The sequence below is a fragment of the Xyrauchen texanus genome, chromosome 49, assembly GCF_025860055.1.
Source record: "Xyrauchen texanus isolate HMW12.3.18 chromosome 49, RBS_HiC_50CHRs, whole genome shotgun sequence".
Lineage (NCBI taxonomy): Eukaryota > Metazoa > Chordata > Actinopteri > Cypriniformes > Catostomidae > Xyrauchen > Xyrauchen texanus.
The window spans coordinates 23499262-23517641 of NC_068324.1; the positions used below are offsets into that span (position 1 = coordinate 23499262).

General features: G+C 38.0%; 1 protein-coding gene across 1 annotated transcript in view; it reads left to right on the forward strand.

Annotated features, from left to right (window-relative positions):
- The window catches only part of LOC127640088 (anoctamin-3-like), a 217746-nt gene that overhangs the window by 23557 nt on the left and 175809 nt on the right, over positions 1 to 18380 (forward strand). The window contains exon 2 of the mRNA XM_052122483.1: positions 13576 to 13773. Within this exon, the coding sequence (XP_051978443.1) occupies positions 13576 to 13773 (198 nt within the window). The remainder of the gene's footprint in view (positions 1 to 13575; positions 13774 to 18380) is intronic.

The following is an 18380-nucleotide window of genomic DNA, read 5'->3' on the forward strand; positions in this document are numbered from 1 at the left end:
GATTTCCCTGGCGAAACAGAAACCGTCGTCATCCCCAAATCGCCTTCATCGCCAGCCGGGTCGTCCTCAATCCCATGGGAAGAAGGAATGACACGGGGGCAGCTGAAGTGGCTTTCTCTCGTGAGAAAAGTAAGCAGCGACCACACTGAGAACATGAACAATTCATAAAAAGCTGCCTGCATTTGATCACAGCCCAGGCACGCGAGGCAGCTTTTATGACCGTCAGAAGTGGAGAGAAATCCACCGCATCCAGGAACTACACAGAGGCGGAAAGACATCTTTAAAAAGGCGCGTCCTGAAAAGTGGAAGGGAAAAGTGTGGAAGAAAAAGGTGCACAAGCAGCAGGGATGACCGTAGCCTGGAGAGGATTGTCAGGAAAAGGCCATTCAAATGTGTGGGGGAGCTTCACAAGGAGTGGACTGAGGCTGGAGTTACTGCATCAAGAGCCACCACACACAGACGGGTCCTGGACATGGGCTTCAAATGTCAAACGTCTTACCTGGGCTAAAGAAAAAAAGAACTGGTCTGTTGCTCAGTGGTCCAAAGTCCTCATTTCTGATGAGAGCAAATTTTGCATCTCATTTGGAAACCAAGGTCCCAGAGTCTGGAGGAAGAATGGAGAGGCACACAATCCAAGATGCTTGAAGTCCAGTGTGAAGTTTCCACAGTCTGTGTTGGTTTGGGGAGCCATGTCATCGGCTGGTGTTGGTCCACTGTGCTTTATTAAGTCCAGAGTCAACGCAGCCATCTACCGGGACATTTTAGAGCACTTCATGCTTCCTTCAGCAGACAAGCTTTATGGAGATGCTGACTTCATTTTCCAGCAGGACTTGGCACCTGCCCACACTGCCTAAAGTACCAAAACCTGGTTCAATGACCATGGTATTACTGTGCTTGATTGGCCAGCAAACTCGCCTGACCTGAACCCCATAGAGAATCTATGGGGCATTGCCAAGAGAAAGATGAGAGACATGAGACCAAACAATGCAGAAGAGCTGAAGGCCGCTATTGAAGCATCTTGGTCTTCCATAACACCTCAGCAGTGCCAAAGGCTGATAGCATCCATGCCACGCCGCATTGAGGCAGTAATTAATGCAAAAGGGGCCCAAACCAAGTACTGAGTACATATGCATAATTATACTTTTCAGAGGGCCGACATTTCTGTATTTAAAATCCTTTTTTTATTGATTTCATGTAATATTCTAATTTTCTGAGATTCTGAATTTGGGGTTTTCATAAGCTGTAAGCCATAATCATCAAAATTATATCAAATAAAGGCTTGAAATATCTTACTTTGCTTGTAATGAGTCTATATAATATATTAGTTTCACCTTTTAAGTTGAATTACTGAAATTAATTAACTTTTGCACGATATTCTAACTTTTCGAAGTTTCACCTGTATGTATATATATATAGAATATATATATATATATATATATATATATATATATATATATATATATATATATATGTGTGTTATGGGAGCAGCCAATTTCCCTCCAAAATTAAACACAAAAACGTATTAATGCAGTGTTTCTGCTACTCCCCAGAAAAAAATGCTATTATATGCAAGTCATTTTAGTGTCAACATAATAAGCAATGTACATTATGCGTCAATATTTACCGATAATTGCTGCAATAATAGCTGCTGCTCTCTGCCCCGCTTAAAATCATTGGCAACGCAATTTGTTTGGAACTATTTAGAGCTACACGAATCACGTGACGCGCGGCGGCGAGATCACTGTCGCAACCGTCTATGTTCGCAACTCTCATATTTAACGGCTCTGGGGTGCGTTTCCGTACAACGACGTAACTTGCTGCTCCACTACCGTAGTACGATGCACTGTTGAAGAAATCAACTTGCTAGTCACGACTGTTTCCGAAACCGCATTGTCGCAAATTGGTTGTTCAACCACGTTGGTTAATGATGTCACACATGTGGTGGAGTAAAAACTACTTTTAATGAATCTGTTTGCGATCGAATTAATGCTAGATGTTTTGCTATAAATTACGGACATGTCATCTGAGGACTATCTCATATTTTTCTCAGTTATTTGCTTTATTTCCAGATTCAATCATAGGCTCGTTCTTACGCACTAGAGCACGTTCACACATGCGCACTCTTCAAAAACGATGCTTTAAATCTATTGACAAACTAAAAGACATAAAGGACATTTGTATGTCTTCTAAATAAATGATACTGATTGTACTGAATGTCATCTTGCTTATTTGGCTCAAGATAATAATTTATTAAGCACACATGTTATAATAACAAGAAACTCTGCTTCTAACCACAGGTCGAGAGCTGTCGTTCCAACCACACAACTCTGCGATGCTGTTTGCGAATGTTCGTTGGAACGATGGTTTCGGGAAACACCGACTCGTTGAACTATGATGATAATGACGGAACTTGCAACCATAGTTGGCTACCGATGCTTTTGGGAAACGCACCCCTGGTTCGCGCTTAGTAGATGCCGCCAAGGCAAGTTCAAAACAAAGCGCGCGCACTGTACTGTGATTGGTGGCTCGTTTGACCAGTTACGTTTTTATCCACTCATAAATAAAAAGGAACGACTGATTTTGAAAATGTATTAGTGTAAAAAGACATTTGACTTTGAAATGTAGTGGAGTTAAAGTAAAAGTCTCCCCAAATGTAAATACTTCAGTAAAGTACAGATACGCAAAAAAGCTACTTAAGTACAGTAACGAATTACATTTACTTCGTTACTGTCCACCACTGAACGCAACATAATATGACAAGTACACCTTGATATCTTACTCAAAGAGTGTACATGGAAACACAATGTTCAAGAGGGTGCTAAAGTGTATACTTGTCCTAGGTCTTTGTGTGTCCACGTATGTGCTCATTTGAAGGATGCTCCTGAATGCTGTTAGGATTTTTGGACCCCCTATCTTATTGCAACCCGTAAAACATTTTTTTATTCATTAAAAGTTATCAGTACAAATAAACGTGAACATAAGCATGATTGCATATTCAACAAGACACTTAAGACACTAAAAAACAAACTTGAGTTTGAAAAGGTTATTAAAATAGCTTAATGCATCCAAAAGAAATAACTACAATAAATGAATATACAGCATATACTGTATAAATCAATATATATATATATATATATATAGTGTGTGTTTGTTTTCAGATACCATGTGAACAAAGTCAAGGAATTCTATTCTAATTGTATTAAGTAAAAAAATAAAAGATTGTCCAGGTCAAAATGACTGGAACACAACATAGGTGTTAAGGGACTCATTAAGGAAACATGGAAGACGTGCCGGTGTTTCCACGAGTACTGAGAGTTTTGGATAGTTCGCCATCTGTCTTCAGAAACTCAACTGTGTATGTCTCGTTTCCAGAGACACTCGTGTCTTCTGCCTGTTTTCCCGGCCCTGTGGTCTCTGACTCCACGGATTATCGTTAGAAAACCGCAGGATTCCTCCAGAGGCGTGAACTCAAACAATCTATACTACCTCAGGTTGGCAGGAGCTTCAGGCTACTCATCGGGTAATTCTCGAGTTTACAGCTCAGTAAAGATGGAATTGATTAATGCAAGATCCATTTAAAATAAAACGTTTATCCTTAATGACTTCTTTTTATTACACAAATAAGACTTTTTACAGAATTTATTTCAGAAATGTAGCTTAATGATGGTGAATTTAGCCCCATTGTTGAACTTTTCCCAGCTGGTTGTGACTTTTCTTTAGCGCCCCCCAGAACTGTTGGTTGGGGTGGGGAAATTGCCACGGTTTTCAAACATTGTTTCAAATGTTGGCTTTTACCGGCTGTAAACTATCAAAGTTTTGAAGCCCAATTAATGATGCTTGACTTACAGAACACTGTGATGTGTGTGGTTGTGTATAGACCTCCCAAGTATAGCAAAGATTTGATTATAGAATTCTCTGACTTTTTGTCATATATTATTTCTATCTCAGATTATATTTAAATTTATGGGAGATTTTAACATTCATGTTTGTTGTCCTGAAAAACCTTTAGTATCACGGGTTTTAGATTTAGTAGATTGTCTTAATTTCACTCAGTTCATCACAGGCCCTACTCATGAGCAGGTCACACTTTGGATCTGGTTTTATCTTTAGGTCCTCAAATTTATAATGATAAAATTGGTAAATACTGTTTGTCTGATCTTATACCTGTGATTTTTAATGTCACTGAATTGTGGATCATCTAGCTCTCAGCCTTCTGCTTATTGGTCTAGATTGATCACTTCATCTACATCTACAGCTTGTACAGATGCTTTTTTAACCCTCCTCCTTTACTTCATTTATTGTCTCCCTCTTTTAAGGCAGGTTCTGATGAGCTGGTTACTGTGTTTAACTCTAGTTATTTCTCTGTATAAAAGCAACAAGAACAAAGTTAAAGGTCAACAGTGGTTGTATAATGCTACTAGTGCTGTCAGACAGGAGTGTAGAAAGACTGAATGGTGGTGGAAAAAAGATAAATTGCAAGTTCCACATCAAATTATGAGGGAGAGTTTGTTGAAATATCAAAAGGTTGTGAAGGATGCAAGAGCAAATTATTTTTCTAATATTATTTCTTTACTCTCTAACTCTCCCAGAGTTCTGTTCAACACCATTAATAGAGTAATGAACCTGGAGAGAGTTAATTTAAATCCCTTTGTGGAGATTTGTGAACTGTTTTTGAATTTGTTTTAGTTTTCTTCCAGTTTACAACCCTGATGCGGTGATAGTGACTGTCAGTGACGAGAGTTTCGATCAGTTTCACCTTGTGTATCTCTCAGAAGTAAAAGAGATTATTTCTCATCTGAAGCCTTCTACTTGCCCCTGTGATGTTGTTCCTGTGCGCCTTCTCAAGGAGATGGTAGATTTCAATGGCCCTAGCATCATGTCTATAATCAATATTAGCCTTGTTGATGGTGTGGTTCCTTTCTGCTTTAAGCTAGCAATTGTTCAGCCTCTTTTGAAGAAGCCAAGTTAAATCCTTTGGATCTGAAGAATTATCAGCCGATCGCTAAGCTGCCAAGTCTTCAAGATTTTTTAAAAAGTAGTTTTATCTCAGCTGAAGTCTTTTTTTTTTTTTTTTTTTTTACTCAGAACAATGTCTTAGACAAGTTTCAATCTGAATTTAAGGCTGGACACAGTACTGAGTCAGCTCTGTCAAGGGTAGAAAATTATTTGTTACTAATTGGTGACTCATGTAATCATGCTGCTTTAATTTAGTTGGACCTCAACAAAAGCAGCATTTGATAATATTGATCATCAAATTCTTATTAGTTGTCTTAGGCATGCTGTGGGGTTAAAAGGTACAGTTTTTAGATGGTTTATTTCTTACCTTGAAGGAAGATCCTTTTTGATAAGGTTTGGAGATTTTTCTTCTTCCTCAACACCCATGGTGTTCCTCAGGGATCAATCTTAGGTCTGATTTTGTTTTCTTTGTATATGCTACCATTTGGCATGATTTTTAAGAAATATGGTATATCTTATCACTTCTATGCAGATGACACTCAAATCTATCTCCCCCTGCAGCCTGGAGTGAATATTTATTTTAATTTATTGTTGTTATGTTTAGAAGAGGTTAAAGGTTGGCTGGGTCAAAATCTTCTCCAGTTAAATGAGAAGAAAACGGAGATCATTATCTTATGTATGTGGTACAGAGGGCTACCAAGGGCTATGGGCCGCTAATTTGCAAAGCCAAGTGAAAAATCTGGGTGTTGTTTTTGATTCAGCACTAAAATTTGACAAACAGATTAAGGCTATTGTAAAAAGTTGTTTTTAATCAACTAAGAGCCATTGTCAAAATGAAATTTTATCATTCAGCGATCTGGAGAAAGTTATACTTGCTTTTATTTCTTCCCCCCTCGACTACTGCAATGCCCTTTACTTGGGGACTAGTCATTCATCTGTGGCACAGTTGCAGCTAGACCAAAATGCAGCTGCTAGGCTGCTCAAAAATACTAAGAGGAGGGACCACATTTCACCAGTATTGGCTTCACTACATTGGTTACCGGTACAGTATAGAATTAAATTCAATGTCCTGTTATTTGTTTTTAAAGTGGTTCATGGTATGGCCCCTGCTTACCTCACTGAGCTTATACAATTGCATCATTCATGTAGATCATTAAGATCAGCCAATCAATTACTACTGACTGTTCCCAGACCATGCTTAAAGCTCAAAGGGGATCAGGCTTTTTCAGTTGCTGGTCTGAGGTTGTGGAATGGTCTGCCTCTTTGAAAGTGCTTTTCAAACTACTTGAGACTTGATATATGCTTTGAATGAAAAGCATGAAAAGCCTGAAAAATGTTTTTGCAGAGGACTTTAGGTAACTAGGACTAGGTAAAATTATTCTTTTGACATCAACATGACAAAGAATGTAAGAACTCAAGTGAGCCAAGACAATATAAACACAAAACAGACTGTAGCGACATGACATAATCCATTGTTTTAACATCCCTATAGCAGTCTATTTTTATGGCATTGTGACATAATTCATTTACAATTAGGACATTTAATTTTTTTTATTAATACAATTATAAAATAGTTAATTTTTTAAGCCTTCATAACATGTAAGTTAACAGTATTGTTGGAAAGTATTTCCAAAGTATTGGTTGGAAGTCCCTTTTTTTCTGCATGTTGCTATAATGCTTTTGTAAATGATTTATTAGTCATTAATGAACCACATATACATTATAAACCCTTAACAAAGGGAACATTAATATAAAGTGTTCCCAATATTTTTTTTAAGTATTCAAAGTTGTGTGCTGTTCATGTATTTGCCTGCATTGCTTCTGCAGTAGATTCATACATGCCAGCGGCTCATTGGTGGTGTTTTCTAAAGTAAGCATCACTATTATTGCTTATATTTAGAGTTATTGATTTGAATAACCCCCTAAAGCTAAGTATTAAACTTCACCACCTAACATTTCAGACACTATAATTTCTTGTGTCTTGGTAATGAGTAATGAGTATTTTGGGTTCAAAATCAAAAATGGGAGTTTTGTAGCATTTAGTTAATGTATGTTAGCTTTAAATGCATCCATATGCTGGTGTCCTCCTAAAAGTTTACAGAATCCATTTCTATGTAAAATGCATAGACATTGTTTTTTAAGGAAAATGGACCAAAAGTATTCATGACTTCATCTACTCAGGGGCATATACAAATTCTTGACTAATAAAATACTATTGACTACCAGTAGCAATTAGCAAATCATGGTTCATAGCTTGGATGTAATCTTAGGACTGATTTATATTTATGAAAAGGGATTACCCCTTCAAGTTTCAATGAGAAATATTTCAACACAGGATAGAAAGCTGCACTTGTGAAGCAATTTCATGGAGTCTTAAAGAGCTTCATGCTGCAATGAGTTTTGAGTACATTATTTATTATCCATCCAAAAATGTGAGAATAATTCCACTCTACAAATGTTTGTTGTTTGAACTCTCTGTAATTTTCTCTCTCTTTTCTTTTTGTGTTTTGAGCTGAAGTGAATAATTGCTTCTTATTTCATGTTAACTCTGTTAACATTGTTAAGAGGTTAGTGGTGGGTTATGGCTGAGTTATTGATGCAGCAGTCCTGGGGAAGGTCACTATATGAGATTATTCCACACCATCACGAGGTTCAGTCATGCAGAGAAAACAAGGTATTTTCTCAGCTAGTGATCTGTCCAGCACTGGTTTATAAATGAGCTTTACTCTGGACATGTGTTATCATGACCTTGACTGAGACATTTGTATGGTCTATATCATGTTGTGGGAGGGTTTGGAATTAAATGGTAATGTCATGTCCGACAGCAGATAATACCACGGGTAAATAAGCATGAAGAGTTTTGCTTTCATTGATAGGTTTTTCATTGCACTTCATTATTTCGAATAATGTACAATTTAAGTATACAATTACAAAAAAACTAAAAAACAGCAGTAACACAGTGTGTCATAATAATACTGGCTTTCATACTACAAATAATTCATAACACATCATTAGTTCATGTGCATTAAAATGTAAAAGTTTCTTAAATTCATATGTCTTCATTGGAATGTACATTATCAAGTTATTTTTTAGTTAGTTAGTTAGTGTCCTTGGTGCCATGCATGGGACTTTCCCCAAGTGGCCAATGGAGGTCACTAGGAGACTAGAAGGCCCCTCTATGGTCTCCAGCTCGTTTGCCTGCTCCACCTGGTCTCTAGCCTCTCCTGATCCCCTGTGGACTCCAGAACCATTGCCACTCCCCAGAATTTTCGACTAGCGGCCAGTAGAAGTTGCTTGCAGGTTGGACTTTTATTTTGAAGTGATTGTCCATTGTTAAACTTGTCTGTGTTATTGGTGTCTCCCTTAATTATTCCCAGGTGTGTCTTTTTAATCTAGTGAGTTCTTGTGTATTTAAAACCCTCTTATTCTTCTTATCTTTGCACTTAAGTTGCAAAAAAAAAAAACAAATTTAAATGAATTTTTTTAACATATCCCTTGAACAGGATAAATGTCTGGGAGTGTCGAGGTGCTGCTCATTGTCCCTGTAAGAGCTGTCTGACTCGTTCTATCAGGTGAAATTTAAGATGACATTTATTTGATGAGTATAAAACAGAAAAGTAATGTCTCTCTTTGGCGTAGGCCCCATCTGACGGTCTGAAGAAGTTGCGATCGGAACTGTCATATCCTGCCGGAGATAGGAGGCAGGGGCGAGGAGCCTAACCCCGTGCAGGATGGGACTCAACTTGTGGTTGAGGTTGCCGTGTTAGCACACTGAAATAGCAATGTGCATTCAAGTCAAGTGGTCAAGTCAAGTGGTTTTTATTGTCGTTTCAACCATATGCAGTTAGTACAGTACACAACGAAACGAGACAATGTTCCTCCAGGACCATGGTGTTACATAAAACAACATTGAACAAACCCAGAACCACATGAGATTACACAGACTAAATAACATACCTATATAAAGTGCACATGCACACGTGTGCAAAAAGTACGGGACAGTACAATAAATTACTAACAATGAACAGGACAATAGACACAGTGAAAGACAGTGAGTGACCAGTACACAGTAGTGCAAAAGATGACAGTTTCTAAAAATGACAAATGTAAACATAACATACTATGTGTTCTATGGTCATAGCAGTTATTGAGGTAGCAGCCAGTTATAAAGTGACAGAATTAAAGTGCAACTCAGGACACGTGTGTGTGTGTGTGTGTGTGTATGTATGTGTATGTGTGTTTGTCAGTCCAGTCTCTGAGTATTGAGGAGTCTGATGGCTTGGGGGAAGAAGCTGTTACACAGTCTGGCTGTGAGGGCCCGAATGCTTCGGTACCTCTTGCCAAAGAGTTTGTGTGAGGGGTGTGTGTGGTTGCTTTGCGGATGCAGTGTTTTTTTGTAAATGTCTTTGATGGAGGGAAGAGAGACCCCGATGATCTTCTCGGCTGTTCTCACTATCCTCTGCAGGGCTTTGCGGTCCGAAACGGTGCAAGTTCCAAACCAGGCAGTGATGCAGCTGCTCAGGATGCTCTCAATAGTCCCTCTATAGAATGTAGTGAGGATGGGGGGTAGGAGATGTGCTTTCCTCAGCCTTCGAAGAAAGTAGAGACGCTGCTGGGCTTTCTTGGCAATAGAGCTGGTGTTGAGGGACCAGGTGAGGTTCTCCACCAGGTGAACACCAAGGAATTTGGTGCTCTTGACGATCTCCACAGAGGAGCCGTCGATGTTCAGCGGAGAGTGGTCACTCTGTGCTCTCCTAAAGTCAACAACCATCTCTTTTGTTTTGTCCACATTGTGAGCAGACTTATAAAGCAACGGCTTACATGTGATTGACTAGGAGTTACCTAGCTAATGGTGTGATGATGTACAGCTGCTAGTCTTCCCGCTAGAACTATACACTCACCTAAAGGATTATTAGGAACACCATACTAATACTGTGTTTGACCCCCTTTCGCCTTCAGAACTGCCTTAATTCTACGTGGCATTGATTCAACAAGGTGCTGAAAGCATTCTTTAGAAATGTTGGCCCATATTGATAGGATAGCATCTTGCAGTTGATGGAGATTTGTGGGATGCACATCCAGGGCACGAAGCTCCCGTTCCACCACATCCCAAAGATGCTCTATTGGGTTGAGATCTGGTGACTGTGGGGGCCATTTTAGTACAGTGAACTCATTGTCATGTTCAAGAAACCAATTTGAAATGATTCGAGCTTTGTGACATGGTGCATTATCCTGCTGGAAGTAGCCATCAGAGGATGGGTACATGGTGGCCATAAAGGGATGGACATGGTCAGAAACAATGCTCAGGTAGGCTGTGGCATTTAAACGATGCCCAATTGGCACTAAGGGGCCTAAAGTGTGCCAAGAAAACATCCCCCACACCATTACACCACCACCACCAGCCTGCACAGTGGTAACAAGGCATGATGGATCAATGTTCTCATTCTGTTTACGCCAAATTCTGACTCTACCATCTGAATGTCTCAACAGAAATCGAGACTCATCAGACCAGGCAACATTTTTCCAGTCTTCAACTGTCCAATTTTGGTGAGCTCTTGCAAATTGTTGCCTCTTTTTCCTATTTTTAGTGGAGATGAGTGGTACCCGGTGAGGTCTTCTGCTGTTGTAGCCCATCCGCCTCAAGGTTGTGCATGTTGTGGCTTCACAAATGCTTTGCTGCATACCTCGGTTGTAACGAGTGGTTATTTCAGGCAAAGTTGCTCTTCTATCAGCTTGAATCAGTCGGCCCATTCTCCTCTGACCTCTAGCATCAACAAGGCATTTTTGCCCACAGGACTGCCGCATACTGGATGTTTTTCCCTTTTCACATCATTCTTTGTAAACCCTAGAAATGTTTGTGCGTGAAAATCCCATTAACTGAGCAGATTGTGAAATACTCAGACCGGCCCGTCTGGCACCAACAACAATGCCACTCTCAAAATTGCTTAAATCACCTTTCTTTCCCATTCTGACATTCAGTTTGGAGTTCAGAAGATTGTCTTGACCAGGACCACACCCCTAAATGCATTGAAGCAACTGCCATGTGATTGGTTGATTAGATAATTGCATTAATGAGAAATTGAACAGGTGTTCCTAATAATCCTTTAGGTGAGTGTATGCTGCGTTTACATTTCCCATAGATTGGTTCTTTCTTTAGTAGGTACGGCTGATTCAAAAGAACCGACACAATAGAACGACTCGTGCATTCATTGAAATCTTCGCTTTGACATGACGGCATCATTCAACTTTATCATAACGTTTGGATTCAAAAATCTTTAATATAATAGCATTAAATGGAATTCTGTAGGAAAAACAAGTGGGATGAACAAAGACGCTATCACAATTACACCGAACTTCATTAGACATTTGAAAACTCATTGAGTCAGGCTTTCATGCTGTGAAAACAAATATTTGTGTCTTTGTTATTATAAACAAAGTGACCCGTCAAACATCATAATGATCTCTATTGCTTGATTTTACCCTACTGCGCTTTTTTTCTACACTGTTTACAGGGTTCGCACAAGGTCCTTGAAGTGCATAATGTGCTTAAATTTACTGTAGCTTTTAGAAATGTAAGAACTGGTATATCTGGAAAATCGCCTGGTTTGGTTGAAAAGTGATTGAGATTAAAATGGACCATTTCTTCCATTTAATGTTTGTGCATCAAAGATGAGATCCCGCATTCCACTTGAAAAATGTGTCTTTAAAATCCGTTCTGTTCTTTATTGTCAGATAAAAAAGTGTAAACAAATATTAAAGTTAATCACACATAGCACATTTGTGATTAAAAAAAAATAAAAATAGGAGAGGCTTCATCTGGTTAATAAATGATCCACAACACCTGTGCCAGTCAGTGAGATGTGCATTAAACTCTTAAAGTGACAGTACCATTATAGTGCTTGTTACACAAACAATTGGAAACTCAGTGTTTTTACTTGTAAATTGTACACATGATTTCATACAGTGCCTCCTCATATCAGCTCATATATTTTTATATTTAAAAAAAATATATGAATGTGATTATAATACAGATGACAAATTTCAACATTTTATTAAAATATAAATGATACATTATGGCTTACAACTGTTACACAGCTCTCTGGAATACTTGATTCTGATCTGTCAATGGTGGCATCCAGCGGTCAGATGGTGTGTACAAACTGCACATCTGGAGATTAAGACGTATCAGACCGCTCATCAGGTTTCTGTGAGCCGTCTCTCCTGCTTCTCACAAGTAAACTGATAAAAACATTTAAACTTAAATCAGTGTTTCATGTGCATTTATTTATGTATTTATTTGGTAAGTAGTCTTGTATATGGCTGAATAATAAATTAAAGTAATTAGAGTAAACACCAACAATCAGCTGTTGAGCGATTTCTTTCTTTTCACATGATTACGCTATTTCTATACAAATCAATATTATATGTCCATGTATTATTTATTTGGTTAGTAACCATGTAATAAGCAGGATATGTACAGTCAGATGGTTGTTATCGCAAAATAAACCCCTTCAAGCTGATACGAGAGTCCTCTGTTTAACTCCGGGGTCCTGTTCACTCTGTCAGGTTTATTGTGCGATAAGAACCAGCTGACTCCAAATGATCCGTTACATATAGCCATCTATTTTTAAGCCTTATTTGTTTGTGATGTTATAGAGAAACATATAATGCTTATTTAAGCTTTGAACATTATATTGATGAGAAATTATAATATGCAATTTGCTCAAACATTAAAAAAAATGTCAAACTTTGTCACTGATGATGATATTGAATCCTCATATCAAATATCAAACTGAATCGTGAAATAACCATATTGTCCCATCCATACTTAGAGTGTATGCAGTCGTTGGTCACTGTCTGAAGCTTCACTGAATTCCCAGAGCAAAGTATGACATACTATGACAATTTGAAATGAATGGTTTATTGATTGTTTACTGTATTAAAGTAAAACCTTATGTACTACATTAGACAAGTTTGAATAAATGAACAAGACAATCCTTAGAAATAATCAGTTTTAATATTTCAAATATTATTCAGGGTTTATTAAACTCACCGGCTCAAGATAAAGAACTTAGAGTTAGACTTGGCCTTGAAAGACTTGAGACTTGGCTTGGACATTACAGCAGACACTTATATTGTATATTATTTACATATACATATAACAGATGTACACTGTAGCAAAAGTAGCCTGTTTAATCAAAGTGCCAGTGAGGGTAGAAATGGTAATTAAAACATAATAAGTGGGCTTAAGGAGAAAAATAAATGGCTACAAATGAGTAAGATGTTGCCCTTTCAAAGATAGTTACTTTGCAATGATACCAAAACAGTCTTTTCTGTTCCTATGTGACCATAAGAAACCATTCAACTACATTTGGTACGCGTGGTTTTGAAATGCAGTTAGTGAATCATTTATCCTTAGATGACCTTGTGAGTCAATAACAATTGACATTGACTACAGGTGTTATTTCATTTTGTAAATGTAATACAGTGGTTATCCTGCATGAGATCATGAAACCTTTGCAGTTGATAATATAAGTGAGTTTTACTGTTATTGCATTACAGACTATTTGGATCAGATTTGGATTAACCTCATCTCTGTTTTCAACACCCCCTCTGCAGGTATGCACACTAGTATCAGTGAGATTTTGAAGGAGAAGACACTGAAGTCATCGCGCCGCAGTTTGCCATGTCTGGCACAGAGTCAAACACATCCTGAGAACCTCAATCACTTCCTGTCTGTGCCTCTGAGTCCTACACCCAAGACATACACAAACAGCGTCAGTGCCTCCTGCACACATATCACACCTCCACCTACAGGTAAATTTCAGCATATACACCAGCACATATGCCACACCTGGGCCTTGTTCAAACAAGGTGTTGCAAAAAACCCTTACAAAAAAATCTAAACTAGTCTAAATTTCTAAATTTGCTGCTTGTTATTTTCACATTCAAATGAGCTTGTGATTCGCTGCAGCTCTTCACCGGTAGTGGTGAACATCCAGCAAACCTTTGGCAACAATGGACAAGTTTGCCACAAAGCTAATTTGTATACGAAAATTATCTGTGGCGAATTTGTGGCAAGTTTACAACAAATTTGCAGTGTAATCAACATTTTTGTAATGGCCCCCTCAACCCCATCTTTTCCAACATTTTTTTCCTCAAACATTTCTGCTTTTTTATGTGTGATGTTTTATGTCATAAAGTCTAATGGCAAAATATATTCCATTGTTAGAACATAATGCATACCATAGAGGGTTCAATTACTTTAAATGGGCTCTCAGTTCAGTGCCTGATTAGAAACCCACAAAATTGTTTTATGATGTATGTTATATTAACTTAAAATGTAAAACCGGCATTTAATATATATTCAATTTGGTCGCATTTTATATTATTCAAGCTATTAAAAGTCAAACTAAATATTTATGGTTCTATCTTTTATTAAGTTAGCTTGCAAGCTACAAGCATGCAAGCTAAAACCTCTGCAAGTTATAACACTACCACTGTAACATAGGAAAATATAGGAAACAGGCTGAACTACTTTCAAAGTATTTCTTTTAAACTTGACCATAGTGAGTAATGAGTGGTAGGTACAGAATTTTGAACCTAGCATTTTAGTTTACAGACCCCATGAAATCAAACTTGGAGTCTTTTAGTCCAGGTCTGTTAGCTTTAAATCCAGACAATTAGCTTAGAGTGGGCTAGCCGATTAGCCTAATAGCTTAACATCTTCCCTCTGCAAGTTACTACACTACCACTTTTTATTATCTGTAAATACCAATGCTTTATAATGATAACCGGAAATGCTATTTTCATTCTTTAGAATGAGATATCATGATATTATCTTATGTTTTTCAACAAATGAAGGGGGCTAGGATTCTGCAGAGGGGAAAGGACATTGCATGACACTGGGGACAGTGACTGGGGAAGAACCCACAAACTCCAAAACTAAAAATGGTCCACTTCAACATTTGTCCTTGACTGTGTTTTCAGTTTGTTTGTGGTTAACTATCTTGACCTGCTTGTGCTAAGATAACACATCCTACGCAAGTTAACCTGATCATATCAAACCTTCTTACCGTGCATTCAGACCAGAGGTGGCGAGAACATCAAAATTCGCTCTGTCTGCCCTGCCAACAATGCTATCGAAGATTCGTGGACACTCTAACATAGTTGAAACTGGCGGCAACATTCGTTTGGAATGCTTGGTTTTGTGAACTATATTTAAAGGGGATGCAAAACACCCAGACATGTCGACCAGTATCTTATTGCCGACTTATCACAAGTAGCGTATATCCTCATGAAATCTTTTAAATGTGAAAGTAAGAAATCGATCGATGGCAGAAAATAATTAAAATTATGGTTGTTTGTTACCAAAATAAACAAAATAAAATACATTTGTAATAATAACTGTGGTCCTGGTTGTGTAGTGTAATGGTCAAATCAGCGTTTCTCCTCCATTTTATCTTCAGAACTATTGTTTGGTGGGAAACAAAGTTTACTTGTGCTCTCTAGACTTCGCTAGAGTGGAGCACTTCTATATTCCAATAGGTTGCCGCCGAATCGCGTCAAAGCTCATTACCATCATTTTCCTGCACTTTAACTTTACTCTGACGCCCACACCGCCCAAACCGCGCCGGCCATGGACGCGCCACTTCTCGCCGCCCAGAGATGCTGGCTGCCATATAAAATGAATGACTTACGGTTGATTTGATGCTCTCGATGCTTCTGGTCTGAACGCACCATTAGACACTTTCAGTGTTAGATAATACCACATTTTCAGACAATAGACAATTTTCAACCGTTAAACCATTTACCTTCCTAAAGTGACAAATTTCCATACTAAACAGGATATTCACTGAGAGAGAGAGAGATAGAGAAAAAAATGTGGAGCATGATTGTATTCAGGAGGGACTGTTTGGATGGTAAAAATGGCTCTCTATCCCTGATAGCACAGGTAAATGACACTGATGTCTATTTGATGTGTGTGTCTTTACATCTGGAAGATGTTATTTTTAGATTGTTGGCTCCTCTGCAATTTGTCTATAATTTAAATGGTTTGTAAATATGCTCTTTTAAAGATGTTTATCAGATGTTAATTAGAATGTGATGCTTTCCAGATGAAACGCTCTAAAACAGTCATCTTGGAGATGTTCTTTTGCATCTGGGTTATGACAGGTGGTTGAAACATTAGAGGGCTTGGTGACATCAGCCAAAAAGGAAACTAATTTCAAAAGTGTTAAGCAAGTTACTTTTGACTTTGACTTTCATGTTGACTTTAAATTTAATTGAATTACTTATCTCTAAAACTTAAAATCACATGATAATGATCTGTTATCCAGGGGTATATGCTATATCAAATACTAAATTATTTGATGGCACTTATGTGCTCAGCTACAACAGGGTCACAAAAGGCTTTTTGATCAGGCAAGCAAACTGCTTTTCCAAGGGGCCCAAGGGGGGGTTTGGATTTTCCTTGCCACCTTGTCTTGAATTCAAGCCATTGGTCGTTAAAAATTATTGTCATGACAATCTTGTTTCTGCTAACATAAAATGAGTGCTTTCATCACCAGTATGTAGCACTTTATCACTCCCAGTCTCTATGTGCTGAGATAGCTGCTGACTGCTGCAGACATTAGCCCTCATTAGCTCTACAGGTGTCTAGACATGCTTATTCCAAGTGCTGCTCAAAGGGTTCTTAGAGAAATTGAAGTGATCATTTCCAAGTGCTGACACCGTTGGAAACCCTCTAAAGAACAGCAGTACATTCTCATTACAGTTCAGAACCACCCACTAATGCTACAACATTTTGAAACGACTGTTGAATCTAAGAATCGTTAGGTAGAAGTAAGAAGACACATCAGAGCCAGGGTTGCACAAAAAAGTATTTGTTTTTATTGAGCTTCACAGACAGAATGCTAGTGAGAGAAGAGAGAAAGTGAGAGAAGAGCAGAGTTTCAAGGTTTTTATGCCTATTCATATACATCATGTGTGGCTTGTAGCTGTGCGTGTGTGTGTCTTATGAGTGTGCATGACTTATAATATGTGGCTTGTAACTCTGTGTGTATGTGTATGCAATGACCTTAAGAGCCTTGGAGGTTTCTGCTTCTGGTTATTAAGTGGTGTCTCATGCAAGCATCCCTTACATACAAACACCTCCCGTGATGTCTTCACAGATAGCACACATAGAGGACAGTACAACAGTGGAAAACTACAGTCTAAGCACAGTTATGGACAGTTCTACATAGAACAAAAAGCATATAAGAAAATAGCATACACACGACCCTCCTGCTAGCTGGTCTTTTCGCAAAAGCATCTGCCCTGATGAGGTCAACACAATGGCAGAATATACTGAATATGAATAATGAGGCAGTTCTGTCTAAGCTAGCTAATTTTCATAGTTATTCTGACTGAAACAGACTGTTGAAATTTGTGGTTTTAGTAAACGCTCACCCAAAGACATTTAAGGGCTAAATGTTTAAATGAAAGTAGCAATGACATTGGGACAACAGGACTGTTACTGCAGAGGCAGTAAGTATTCAGCTTTTCCTAATTTGTGAAAAATCTGAATATTGCAAAAAAAATTTGGGAATAAAGTTTTTTTGCAAGCAACCGTGTGCCCTGTGCTTACCTTGAGCTCTCTGACTGAACTGAGAATCATTTTCCCAGAGAATATTTCAGCAATCATGATGTGTGTCCCATATTTGCCAAATTCATGAATTAATCATTATTTTGAGTCTGTTCTTTTCAATGAATTGGCCAAATGAGTTAGAAAGACTGTTTAAATTGTTTCATTATTCAATTCTATTCGTTCAACCTACACATTTTACTGAGTCATTTTGAGTGGTTTCTCAGTAAAACAGTAGCGGGATACTTAAAAACATAAAGAACAGAGCTCTGGATGAAGTGGCTATTTACCTACAATCAATTGAAACAAAAGGCAATTTGTTTTAAGAGGTAACTTCATAATAAGGGCTGTTCACAACAAATGTGTTTTTGTATATGCTCGCACTGTTTTTCCATTGTAAACATGGGCTAGATTGATTTCTTTGACCAAAGTGTTGAGTTTTGCTGTTTTATTTTAGCTTCTCTAACAGGAGAGCTGCATTTCTTAGATGGCATGTCAAATTAAAAAGAACTTCAACTGTTAAAAACGCATCTTGCTTTTTTAGTTCAAGTACACAACTGTTAAAAACGCATCTTGCTTTTTTAGTTCAAGTACACTGTACTGAACAAAATTCTTTTCTCAAAGCATTTGTTTTCGTTTAATTCTTTTCATCAGAATTAAACACTTTGGTGTTGTTCTTGCAAAAAATATTATCTTCTGGGAGCATACTCCCAGTCCCCCTAAAAAACAAGTGTGTACCTTTTGGTTAGGTTTAACCTCAAATTAAATCCTGCATACACCCCTGAATATAGGATTGCTA